The sequence below is a fragment of the Talpa occidentalis genome, unplaced genomic scaffold (assembly GCF_014898055.3).
Source record: "Talpa occidentalis isolate TD23 unplaced genomic scaffold, MPIMG_talOcc4v2.1 talOcc4.11, whole genome shotgun sequence".
Taxonomy (NCBI): Eukaryota; Metazoa; Chordata; class Mammalia; order Eulipotyphla; family Talpidae; genus Talpa; species Talpa occidentalis.
In genome coordinates this window covers 16,724,549-16,738,102 of record NW_023601104.1, presented here as the reverse complement: position 1 = coordinate 16,738,102, position 13,554 = coordinate 16,724,549, and the positions used below count along the sequence as shown (strand labels likewise).

At 40.6% G+C, this 13,554-nt stretch overlaps 1 protein-coding gene across 2 annotated transcripts in view; it reads left to right on the top strand.

The window, feature by feature from the left end:
- The window catches only part of FBN1 (fibrillin 1), a 238,049-nt gene that overhangs the window by 211,886 nt on the left and 12,609 nt on the right, over positions 1–13,554 (top strand). The window contains exons 52-61 of one of the 2 annotated variants that reach the window (XM_037502430.2): positions 356–472; positions 2,410–2,529; positions 4,027–4,149; positions 5,526–5,657; positions 6,147–6,272; positions 6,830–7,036; positions 9,300–9,425; positions 9,671–9,793; positions 12,223–12,339; positions 12,577–12,705. In XM_037502430.2, the coding sequence (XP_037358327.1) occupies positions 356–472; positions 2,410–2,529; positions 4,027–4,149; positions 5,526–5,657; positions 6,147–6,272; positions 6,830–7,036; positions 9,300–9,425; positions 9,671–9,793; positions 12,223–12,339; positions 12,577–12,705 (1,320 nt within the window). The remainder of the gene's footprint in view (positions 1–355; positions 473–2,409; positions 2,530–4,026; positions 4,150–5,525; positions 5,658–6,146; positions 6,273–6,829; positions 7,037–9,299; positions 9,426–9,670; positions 9,794–12,222; positions 12,340–12,576; positions 12,706–13,554) is intronic. The other variant, XM_054701293.1, reaches the window with a different exon arrangement.

Sequence of the window (13,554 nt, the reverse complement as noted above, 5' to 3'; positions counted from 1 at the left end):
TGCATTTTATTTAATTTGTTTTAATGAAGTACCATTGTTTTCCATCCTTGTTAATTTTTTGACCGTATGGGATTTCTCCCACCAGATGTGGTCACCATAGAAGCCCCTCCTAACACCCATAGTCCACCACCATCGTCTGCATTTTTTAATGTTCTCCGTCATTCTTTTGCTTACCCATTCTCCAGATACTCTTATTTCTCCATTTCATCTTGAAATATTTCATTCTCTTTTTTTTCATGTAGATACTGATTGTATTCTTGTAATAGTAGATAGTTCATTGATTAGACACTTCCATAATATACTTTTGTGTTAAAAAAATTCCTTGTTCTTCTCTATTTTTCCTCCCTTGCTCCAGATATGGATGAGTGCAAAGAACCTGATGTCTGTAAACATGGGCAGTGCATCAACACAGATGGCTCCTATCGGTGCGAGTGTCCCTTTGGTTACATTTTGGAAGGGAATGAATGTGTGGGTGAGTAATAAAGTGGTTTTTCCCATTGGGGATTTTCCACATTAGAAACTAATTTGTAGTTAATTTATATTAATTAATGCTCTCCAGCATTTGCATTAGAGAATGAAGTGTCAAGTTGGGACAGAAAGAAGTTTGTTTGTTCATTAATATATCATTCACTTAGCAATACTTGCCAAGTCCCCACTGCTTACATGGCACTGTGCCAGGCTCTGTGGCTATAGTATGAACCCAGCCAACATTAGCCTTCCTTGCATGGACCTTACAGTCTAATGAGGTAGACAGATACTGGATTGGTTTGAAGAGATGGTAGGAAGGACAACATTGTAATGAAAGACTTGTGAAAGTTATATATGTATATATACACACATATATTTATATAATAGTTAATATATAATATGTAATAATAGTTAATATATAGTTAATATATAATATTTAATTGTATAATATATAGTTAATGGCTCAATATTATTCTCTCAATTTGTGAAAAAAAAGTATCTGAATTTTATGACATTTAGTAATAGGAAAGGCAAATCTATGTGGTGCAAATTCCTCTTTAACCCTCTTATTAAAATTTCAAAGAATGGCTTTTATGGCTGACATGTGAACTCCTAATCCACACTAATTTCTAATTGAATCCAAGTATTACATCTCTTTTTCTAAGATATCCAAAGTAATTCGTGTAATCTGAATTAATAATGGCACAAATGCTAGGGTATGTCTGTGTGTGTCCTAGAAAGTGGTCTTTCTATAAGGAATCAGAGCATGAAGATTTCAAGCGCAGCTGTGGGTGTGGGAACATGAATGAGCGAATTCTTGTAGCCTTGCTAGGTCTTAGAATGTAATATTATGCAGATGAACTAAATTATTTCTAATTATCCTTGAAACTCTAAATCAGTGATATTTTTGATTTTTCATCACCTTCAAGGAGATAATAGTATTCTTAACAGTGAAATGCAGTTTTATAGCAGAATAAAAGGAAAGTTGTCAATATGCTGTCTTTGGAATCTTTCATTAGTGGTACTATGTACATAAGAGATGAATATGCCCCAGAACCTCTCTACCATACCATGTTGCCTTCACTTTCTGACTTCAGAGCACAGCATAAGACATAGCCCTTGATGATAGCCCATTACTCTTCTGTGCCCTAGATAGCTAAAACAACAATGCTATTTCTCTAAGAGTTACCTTTCCCAAAGGAAGACATTCTCCTCAAGAGATGTGTCAGGACGAGACAGTCAATATTCTAGATTGGTTGGGTTAGGAGGGATATGTGTTTCACAGACCTCCTTGGTAAGACTTGTTCTCTCTCCACAGTTGTTTAGAGAGATCGTACCCTAAACCTATTTCTTTATAGCCTTTCTCTGGCGTAATGTAAACCATCTGGTTTCAACAGAATCAACAAAATCTACTTGAATCTCAATTTTATCCAGTATATTAATTTTGCTTAACCTCCGGTCTCTGATTTTACGTAAGTTTAGTCTTCTATTTTATATCTGGCAAAAATCCATCATAGTTAAGGCTTCCTGGAGAATGATGTAATGTAAGGCCAAACTGGAGATGTATTTCTAGCTTAAAATTAGTGAAAACTTGTGACTTGTGAGAAAAACCTGGTGTTAACCCTTTGAATGCTACTCCCACTTCAAGATTTATTCCTTCTTAACATGGAAAACTGGAGAAACTCATTGAGAAGAGCACTTTAAGGGCTAGAAACCCAGGTGCTATCACCATTACTGCCATAGCCACTTAGTAAGACCAACGTCACAGCTATAAATCTGAGGTAGTAAGAAATATCCAGTCCTTTCTTGCAAGGACAGAATGAGACTAGAACTAGACGTTATAGATCAAAATATTCTGATAGAATAAAAGGTATTATCTGAATACAACCTTACTCTTTTCTCAAGTCATCATGTTTTAAATACCCTCCTGGTCATTTATAGATACTGATGAATGTTCTGTGGGCAATCCTTGTGGAAATGGAACATGCAAAAACGTGATTGGAGGTTTTGAATGCACTTGTGAGGAGGGATTTGAACCTGGTCCAATGATGACTTGTGAAGGTAAGCCTCCTAAACATACAGCCATTGTTTACATGTTCAGGTTGTAAGGACATCAATTGGTTGATTACAGTTCTTAAGAGGAAATACCACTCAGGGTGTGTAGAACTGAGACCATCTGGGTACAGTGGGCTATTCCATCATTTCTTCTCTCTGTGCCCTTCTCTCTGCAAGGATGTGAACAAAGATGTAGGTAACTCATGGCACTAAGGAAGCTGCATATCTTGAAGCATTCTTGTTGGTGTTTACCTACTGCTAGTATTTGGATACAACTTTCATCTTGTTTACTACCTTTTTTCTTATTTTCCATTTTCTTTTTTTTAATCTCCCATTTTCCATCTCTTTTTCTTCCTTCTTGTCTACTCTTAGATACATCTGCACATTGAGACAACCAGTAGCACCCTGTAGCCATCCCAGGGCAATCATAGCAAAAGGGGTTGGCCCTACTCTATAAGTGTCTGTCAGTGTGCCTGGTAGGATATTTGGAAACAAGGAAATGGAGCAGGAGAGGCAATGTCTAGAACTATGCTTCTCCAAGGGCAGGCTCTGGGCCAGTCACATCAGCATCATCTGGGTAACATGTCAGCAATGCAAATTTTCAGACTTCCTTCTAGACCTTTTAATGACAAACTTTTTTAAGAATGGGGCCCGCAGCCCTGGGGATGATTCTAAACCACTTGTCAAGAAAAGGATAAGCACAGGAGAATTATGAAGTTGGTATTACAGTCCAGCTCTTCTTTAGAAATAAGACCCACTAATACCCAGTGTCAAAGTTGTTGCTGAATCTTTAAAAACTGTGATTAAATCATTTCCTGGGGCTTCACTGATATTCCCTGTGGTCATCACTGGCCTTGAGGAAAACACCATCATCAAGATGGTCTGTTTTAATCATGCTTTTCAAAAATACATTCTGATGATTCCAAACTATGAAATCTACAGAAATTTAAAATCTACTTTTATCCATTAGTAGTAAAGCCAGTCCCACCCATTTAAAGCTATAATGTGGGCACTGGTGTGAACAAAGTATCTCTAAAGTGCAAGGTGATTGAGAACAATTTCTTGGGCGTGAAAATCACTGTTACTTCAAAGGAATCTCTTCTGTATGTTGGAGGTGGTCAATGATATTGGCAGGGTCTGCTTCTGTTCTGACAATAGACTTGAGAGTAGTTTTAGCTGAATGGAGCGCAATTGATCCCCACTTCATGAGACTTCAGTGAGTAGAAAGTGGTTAACTTGAGGCTTCAAAGTCAGAATTTCACAGAAGTTCCCTGTATCTAGGGTGACCTATAATTTCTCATCCACCTAAATTACCACTGGAAGAGAATGCATGGTCACCCTGCTTGTGCCAGTGATAAAATAACCAGCTCATTTTATAGTCCCCTGAAATCAGAGGCTGGCCCATGTTTATGACAATGATGCATTTCAACTTTTCATCAAAGTCAATTCCTTTTTTTGATTAATGTTCCTGATCCATTATTTTTTTACTTCCTTGTGTTGCAGATATCAATGAGTGTGCCCAGAATCCTCTGCTCTGTGCTTTCCGATGTGTAAACACTTATGGGTCATATGAATGCAAATGTCCTGCTGGATACGTTCTGAGAGAAGACAGGAGGATGTGCAAAGGTGAGACCTCCCTCTCCAACATCATCTAAGATAGGGAGCTCTAGTTCTGTCTAGATGGGAGATGTCCCTCCAAAATTTCCATTAGTAAAGAAGGAAATCGGTGACCATGGCTATCTGCACAGTGAAAGGGTTGTCATTGCTGCTTTTGCTCCTAAATTGTAGCTGAAGCACCATTAAGATGGGTGAAAAGCTGCACCACAGATCCTTTTTAGCTCACTATACAGTGTATGCCAACAGATGTCAGCCACACTGCAAGACTGAAGATACAAAGAAACAAAGACATTTCCCCACATTCAGAAAGTCAATATGAAGAGGTAGAGACAGATAATAAATGATCATATTATGGTATAACTGAGACTGAGAATTGAGAACACAAAGGAGGGAATAAAAATATTTTTAAAATTCTTCCTCACTAAGGATAGTATATTCCAACAGTGGCGTAATACATGGAGGCTGCTTTAGCTAAACAGTTTCCATTTAAAATGCTTCCTGCTCACCTGTGATTTTGAAAGCGCTGGACTAGAGTCTATTATGCAATGTTGGGTAACTCTTGGGGCTCACCCTTGGGCTCCCCACAAGGTCTTACAGGAGCAGACCCCTGATCACTTCAGACAGCTTAGGGCTTAAGTAGAATTTTTCTCAAAGAAGAAAAGAACTAAGTGAGAACTTCCTATCACATGCAGGATAAAGTCCCATATTCTCAGTATGAAGAAAGGGAAAGATGAAGAAAGAGGGAAATGCAATAGGACAGAGAGTAAAGAATGACCCCAGAATCAAGTTAGTGAAGGAGGGAAGAACCAGTAGAGAAAAAGAATTTTGTGGATGCTTGTTTTTTCCTAAAAAGCTAACAGTTTCATAATTAAATAATCATTACAATATTAGATTTTATGATATTAAATATAGTATGTATTATATTGCTATAATTATTATCTGGTGGAAGTTTTAGTTTCTTATTATAATATAGTATGATTATAATGTTACAATTTTCATTACATTTTAAAAGCTTTATATAAACCCTTTGTAGTTTAAATCATGAAAAAAAATAGGAATCATGCTTCCTGCATTTGAAGAGGCTATCACTTAGTTAAGGAATTATTTCTTTTCTCCCTAACTTAATTTTTTATTGTGTTGAAACACAAAGCATAGAGCCTCTTAGCCATTTTTAAGTTTACAGTGTGGCTAACCATAGGCACATCGGTGTGCAATAGAATTTTTCCATCCAAAGAGCAATTTCTTCATGAAGTCAAGGGGCCCACGATGCAAAAGGAAATAGGTTAACACTGAAATAGCATAAATGCAAATTGGTTGCTATAAAACCACTTGATGTTTCAAAGTCGTTTTCTTGATGTAAACATGTGGCTGTACCTTCTTGGCAGATGAGGATGAGTGTGAAACGGGAAAACACGACTGTGCTGAAAAGCAAATGGAGTGCAAGAACCTCATTGGCTTGTACATGTGCATCTGCGGGCCCGGCTACCAGCGCACCCCCGATGGAGAAAGCTGTGTTGGTAGGAGACCCGTCATGATGGGATTAGAAGGGACAGAAGGGGCTTGAGTCCAGGGGCGTGGTGCTGCTCTCAGCCACACCCGAGCCCCTCACCGCATGTCAGGGCCTTGTGTGAGGTCCCCCCAACCTCTGGAATACCAACCAGAGGCCTTCCCTCCCTCTGCCTTGAGCCCCTTGTGCTTGCTTTCTCGGCCCACTTTGCTGCCAGGACTGGAACACCAGGTGTATTTGCTAGGATGGCGTCAGCCACTTCTGGAAGGACACATCAGCAATGAGCAGTGGCACTGCCCCCCAGGAGGGGCCTCTGTGGGGGGACAGGGAAGGAAGGGGCACTTTTGCCGAAAACTCTTACACCCCTTTTGAATTCAAGACCACAGTGAAGAGATTCCATGTCACAAACTACACTTGAAAAATAAAAAGGAAGAATCCATCCCTGCACCATGTGGTCAGATAACTCCTCTGTCTCTGGTCCTTCAATTCCCTTCCACAGATGAGAATGAGTGCCAGACCAAGCCCGGGATCTGTGAGAATGGGCGCTGCCTCAACACCTTGGGGAGCTACACCTGTGAGTGCAACGATGGCTTCACGCCCAGCCCAGCACAGGACGAGTGCCTCGGTGAGTCCGCCCTTGCACCCCCAACCTCCACAGGGGGCGCCTGAAACCAGATCTCTTATTTGAATAATAGCGACTGATTTGAGGAAGTTTTACAAATGCTCAGTTTGGAAATGACTCAGTGACTGTGCTTGTCCACTGGGCTTAGCACCACCCTGCAGCTAAATCCTTCCCTTATAATTGTATCACTGAATCACTTGTTTGGAATTTCTTTCTTGGCTGCTTTTTTAAGCCCTCGGTGATCAGGATCAGTTTCCCTGTGCTTCTCTGGCCCTCTGTCTGCAGCATGACCGCTGGCCCATGTTGCCCGGAGCAGAGGTGTGACTGTGGCTAGGCCAATGCCTTCCTGCCTAACCTACTGAATTTCTTGTCTTATTTGTTTCCCTCAGATGTCAGCCTTTCTCTCTTACTGCTGTTTCCAGCTTTTCCTTCTCGCTCCTTCTCACGCAGGGTAAAGTGTTACATCCTTTTTTGGCTTTTATATCTGACCAAATTCTTAATACCTTCCTATGCTCGTAAAATTCCCTAAAACCCTATTTTTAATGTGATGTCCCTTCCAGACAATCGGGAAGGATACTGCTTCACGGAGGTGCTCCAGAACATGTGCCAGATTGGCTCGAGCAACCGGAACCCCGTCACCAAGTCTGAGTGCTGCTGTGATGGGGGCAGAGGTTGGGGCCCCCACTGTGAGATCTGCCCCTTCCAGGGCACTGTGGCTTTCAAGAAACTCTGCCCCCACGGCCGAGGGTTTATGACCAACGGAGCAGGTACTTCCCAAACCAGGAGTCTTGTTTGTTTGATTTGTTTTGTTTGTCTTGTTTTATTGACTCCTTTGTTCTGTTGTATGAAAACATGAGAATATGGACTTACAATAGATTGAGTTAGTGTTGAGGCTGACAAAAATCCTTCATTATGGTATTTTAAGACATGTAAATAATCCTTCATTATGGTATTTTAAGACAGTTTGGACATTACCAGTGTCCTTGGCCCACCTGATGAAGTAGTAGGTGCCTGGCCTTTGTGTTATAGAGAACCCTCTACCTTCTTTGTTTAATTTTTTTTATTTATGCATACAAGAACTGGGGTATAGGCCAGAGGTGTGGGGGGTGAGAGATTCACCAGAGACAGAATGGGGAGCAGAACAGGCAGATCTACTGAAATACACTGCTAAGGGGAGCAACAGGAGAGACAGGAGAGGTCTGCTGTGCTATGTGGGTAGCTCCCGTGCTGCAGGTAGCTTAATAGTGCTGAGACTTAACCCCTTGTGCCACCAGGGAGAACCGAAAGCACTTTACCTTCTAACAGAAGTTTGTTGTAAATCAGTTTTTGATTACTCAGCATATAACTTTTTAGCTAGACATTGGAAGGATTGCCACATACCTAAACTAGTCCACCATAAAATATAGACTTTAACTCAGAAAATTGGCTGAAATGTACTGCATGAGGAAGTGTAAACCATGCTGTGACCCTGGCATGGTTAAGACACATTTGTATCTGGAAAAGAACAATCTGCTTTAACTTAACAGCAATGAGGAGGCCATCCGGGTATCTGAGGCAACTTTGAAGAAGTCTGCCAGGCCTGTGTTTGTCAACAATAACTGCAGTTGTTCTTAGTTTCATAAAGGGAAAGAAGAGAGACTTTTTGAGCTCTGGGTGGGAATTAGAAGTGAGGGGAGAAAAAAAGGAAATTAAGTAGGATTTGCGTTCATGTTGGAAGGAAGGATGTGGCTGAACGTGGGATAACAGAACTGGATATGGTAAAACACAGAACCGATTAGATTAGATGGAGTGACCAAAAGCAATTTATGATATCGTTGGATGATGTGAAAATGAGATTTCAGAAAAGACACGTTTCTTAACAACAGCAGGTCTGTGCTAAACTACATTTTAGAGTAAACATGAAAAAAAATCAAGAAAATAACAGCTGCTATTATGAAATGGTTAGTTGGCAATCACAGGCTAAGAACTCACCTAGAAAAGCACCCACCAAGCTGTAATGAGATGGGTGGGTCAAGATGCAAGAGATAGTGGCCTTAATGTCAGACAGTGCACAATGACCAAGTCTCTCCGTGAGATGCAGCCCTCACTCAGGGTCTCTCTTCCTTAGCAGGGTGCAAAAGCCCAGCCTAGTCACCCACCCGAGCTCAGGTGCCTCCCTCACCAAAGGCAGTAAGTTGGTCCCTTTTCCCCAGTGCTATGTAGTTTGCCATTTTTCAGGAATTTCTTTAAACATAACAAAAAATAGGGGGGAAAACTCCTTCTTATTTTGGACATGCAATATTAAAAAAAAAAAAAAAATGGAGTTTCCTTGTCAAAAGGATCCACTGCTGTGATTTGTTTATAAGTTGCCAGCAGGAGATAAGCCTGATGGCCTGAGAAGGAGAAAGTGCTAGATCTGTCTGTATGAGCTGGTTGTTCTATGGACCGGAGGAGAAAAATAATGTAAATTTAGAAGACCAATTTTTTTTACAGTACTGATATAATTAATTTTAGTGCATCTCGCTCTATTGCATATCAAAGATATTACATTTTTTAAATTTTTATTTATATTTTACATCATTGTTCATTTTTTAAAATGTTTGCTTTTATTTTTTCTCAAGGGTAGTTCCCACAGAATTTCCTCCACCAAGGCACCTGTGCACCATCACCACAGTCCCCTGTGCACCTCCCTCCCTCCCTCTGATCCCTCTCCCTCCCGCTCCCCTGCAGGATGTCTCTGGTTTATAATTATCTGTTTGTTTTTGTTGTGTTGTGTTTTGTATTGTTATTATTTTCCCCCCTGATTAGACCAAGTATTTTTAACGTTTTCTTCTAGCCTGATTACTTACCACTGTAGGGTAAAAATGTTATTCATTTGCCCTACAATACTTACCATCACAAAAGAAATTCATGCTACCATCTTTGATTTAATTTCATACATCCCTCATATAATAACACAATTAGTCATTTATACTGATGTGAGCCCTCCATATTAATGTTGTTCATTTAATAATGCCTCTCTTATTTTAATTTCTATGTATTAAATTACAGATATTGATGAGTGCAAGGTTATTCATGATGTTTGCAAAAATGGGGAATGTGTCAATGACAGAGGATCATATCATTGCATCTGTAAAACTGGCTATACTCCAGATATAACGGGAACTGCCTGTGTGGGTAAGTACTCTCTTTCTGATATTTAGCCCCCAGTAGAAACTGTAGATGATGGCAAAAAAAAATAAAATTATCAGACTAAAAGTTCAAAAACCTGTACAATTGCATAGGAAAACATAACAGTGAACAAAGACTATAGAATTTGCTTTTTCTTTCTTTAGAACTAAAATTCTTTGGTAGACCCTACAGGTATTGAACAATAAGTCTTCATTTTTAGAAGAGCTGTCACACTATCTCTTTTATCATAGATCTGAACGAGTGCAACCAGGCCCCCAAACCCTGCAATTTTATCTGCAAAAACACAGAAGGAAGTTACCAGTGCTCCTGTCCAAAAGGTTACATTTTGCAGGAGGATGGAAGGAGCTGCAAAGGTAAAGTAGAATTTGCTCTCACCCATCTCCTAGGGACTTCACTGCATGTAGTATACCTTTAAGAAATCAGTAAGTGGGCCTCCCCTGGTGGTGCAGCAGTTGAGCACTGGACTGCGAAGCTGCCTAGCTGCCACAGCCTCTGCAGCACCGGTTGGATCCCCAGGCCCTGGCGAGGGTCCCACATGGCACGACAGAACTCGTCTGCCGCCCACTGCTCCCCTCAGCAGTGTGTTTCATCAGTCTGCCTGTTCTGTTCCCCGCTCTGGCTCTAAATTCTCTCACCCTCCCGTGCTTCTGACTGTACCCAATGCTTGTATAAATAAATAAATCTTAAAAAAAAAAAAATCAGTAAGTGAGGTGAAATAGCTTCTCTCCAAGAAAGAGGTGCTTCCTTGGGGTGACTGCCACCCAGAGGCCTCCCTGTAACCCACCTCTTATGCTGCTTGGAGGGAGGCTGAGGCCAGAAGTTCACAGAGGGCCAGTTACAGCAGCAATCCTGACTGCTTGACACGCCATGGGCATCCATGAGAGTCTAAGAGACAGCAGGGCTTGTCTGCCAGCCTCGGGCGGGAATGATCCCTAAGTAGTTACCTCCTTTCTGTGTTCTGGTTATTGCATTTATACAGTCAATGTATTCAACTGTATCTTCCAGTAGAGTCCTTCCTCAGACTGATCAGTGCCATGATCCCAGAGGAACTTGTGCCTAGTTAAGTAAATACTTTGTCTAGGCTTTTGGCCTACACCCTGAGACCATTCCTGCCGTCCGGGAGCTTATATCAGAAACATAACTATCAGAGAGAATTAAGAAACAGCAAAACACCATGCAGCTTCTCGTACCACTAGAAGTGAATATTTGCAAAATTCTTTTGATGTAAATGTACTCCTATAAACATCTTCCTCAATAATAAAAACTTCACATATTGAGTGCATAGAACAAATGAGTCATATTTAAGGATCATTTGGAAAATGAGGAACTTGAAAGTAAAGTAGACTAGGTGGTAGAACAAGAGTTAGCACATGAAGGCTTGAAGGAGTTAAAGGAAAGTAAAGGGAGTTAGGTGGTGGGGTGCAATGGAAGTGGAGAGCAAAGAGAGGCAGGGCTATCTATTCCTTTCCTGTGGCTGCTGGAAGGGAGAGACAGAGAAGGTGTGCAGTACAGACAACCTCACAGACAATGGCCTGAGTTTTACTGTGCAGCTCAAATCCTGTAAGTCTGTAATTTGGAAAGACACGATCCAGATAAGGGGAAAGAAGGTGAGAAAAGGCGCTCTTGGCGGTGATTGTTCTCTAGCAAGCGATGATAATGTCTTGACACAGGATGGGGAGTCCTTCTTGCTGGCAGGAAGCCCACAGTTGTCAATAATGCAGAAACCAGGAAAGCAGACACAGTTATCCCCCCACAGTGGAAAGAGCACAAGATTGGCTCCATTTTGAGAGGAGTGCAGCACTAGGGGAAATATAGGGAGTTCTTTTAGTTAAGATCCACTCCAGATGTTACTCTAGTCAGAAACTGACTTTGGTCCACAGCTCTGAGTATAGCTGTGCAGCGAGAAAAGTCACAGGAAAGGGAGGGACTTGGGAGAGAGGTTGTGGGGAAGAAAGAAGGAACATACATGCTTTGCTGGAGCATACTTTGCATCTTTTGAATGCTTTTTTCCTCGATACTTTTAAATAGCAATGGGGTTGATAATAAGCCTAGAAGTTCTAGCAGTGAAGAACAGGGTTGGCCCAAGTGAAGGAGTCCATTGTGATGTAGGAAGCAATGTTGGATAAATACCATAGGCAGTTTTTAAACGTGCTATACTTTACCAGAATGAGTTTTTTCTATTTTGTTTTATCCAAAAGAGACTCCCTAAACAAAGAAGTCAGTTTGGGGTTGTATGGTTTGAGCTGACCACCTCATCCGAGTAAATGTAAAAGAGGAAACAGAAAAGACTGAGTGACCAAATGAATTTTCAGTCTCAATATTTTTTTTTAATATTCCCACTTGAATAGATCTTGTCAATGCACTGAAAAATTTTGAGAATCCAGTATCTTTTTTTATTTTATATTTATAAAACTTAGATTATATTTAATTTATTATTTAATTTATAAACTTTAAATTATGTTTAATATTTATTTAAAAATTATTTTATAATTTAGTAAAAATTATATCATTTATTTGAAATTCCTTTGTTGAGGAATTCCTCATTCCTCTACCTAGAAGAATTGCGTTTTCCTTGAATCGCTCAAAGAGCTACGTGATCTAAATTGAGACCACATTTAATCTTTAAACCTTTGTCTCTGCGGTTCCTCCAACCATTTGCTGTGGCTCTGATCTGGTCAGGGTTGTTTGAGATGTACAAATCGAAACTTCTTTCTAGGGTGGTTTCCTTATTATGCCTATGCTGTCACCTCAGCCTGAACACCCATCTTGTATTTTCTTATAGATCTTGATGAGTGTGCAACTAAGCAGCACAACTGCCAGTTTCTGTGCGTTAACACCATTGGCGGCTTCACCTGTAAATGTCCTCCTGGATTTACCCAACACCACACTGCCTGCATCGGTGAGTGGGAAGAAGCCAAGCGTGGAATGTAGCTATCCTGTGAGGGATTGTTTTCTAGTTTCTCTTTTGTTAAAATAAGACAAAAACTCACAAGCGTGCCTGAGTGCCCTGGCATGTCTGTGGAAAGTACTAGCCTTATTTGCCTTTTCTAAGGGAATCATTCTTCTCTCTTTTAAACAACACGAAGAGAGCTTCCGGCAATTTTAACCCCTGTTTGTGCCCCACTGCTTCTTGTAGACAACAATGAATGCACCTCTGACATCAACCTCTGTGGGTCTAAGGGCATTTGCCAGAACACTCCTGGAAGCTTCACCTGTGAATGCCAGCGAGGATTCTCCCTGGATCAGAGTGGTGCCAGCTGTGAAGGTGGGTAGCGCACTCAGCTTAATCCACCTGGTGAGTCCTTGGGTGGCTATTGACACCTTCACCATTGTCCTCTGAGCATCCAACAGAAGACAGGAAATATTTTGCCTGGTTTGCACAGTTTCGATGTTTTAGAGAACTACTGTTTTTAGAGAACTATTGCTTCTATCATATGCTGTCTATAACATAGCTTTTCTAGGTATAGCAAGACTTCTTCTGCTCAACTATTAATTTAATCTAATAGGTAATGACCCTGTCAGGGTGCCCACGATATCACCCTGTACCTCTCTGGGTGCTTCTGTGCTAGCAAGTAAACAAACATCAAACATATTGATAAAGGAAAAGCCAAAAAGAGGTGTAATAATAACATGTATACCCCCGATACTGTGACTGGGTAACTACCCCTATGGCTTCAGCCTCCATCTTAAATAGTGTAGCTAAGACAAAAGGACTTTGGGGGTGGGGAGGAAGCAAAGGTCAATTAGGGAGATTACTGGGAAGGCGAAGTAGACAAAAGTGTGCAGATTTAAACTGTGTTTCCTAGAAAAGACATAAAGAGATTAGGTCTTTCTGGTACACATCTTCCAGAAGTTTACCTGTAAGTATCTCTTCAAAGGCAACCTTCACCCAGCCTTCAAAACCCTCCATATAATCAAGCTTTTGCCAAAAAAACATAATTTGTAGTGGCAGATTTTTCTCCCCTACAACCCAGTCAAAATTAGGTAGATTGTTAAACACGATTCATTAATTTTCTGGTCATTAAATCGAGAGGATTCCCCAAGGTGTATAAAGTATGTGAGGAATAGCTTCTGATAATATGTAATTTAACATTTAAATTATGTTTTTAGGATT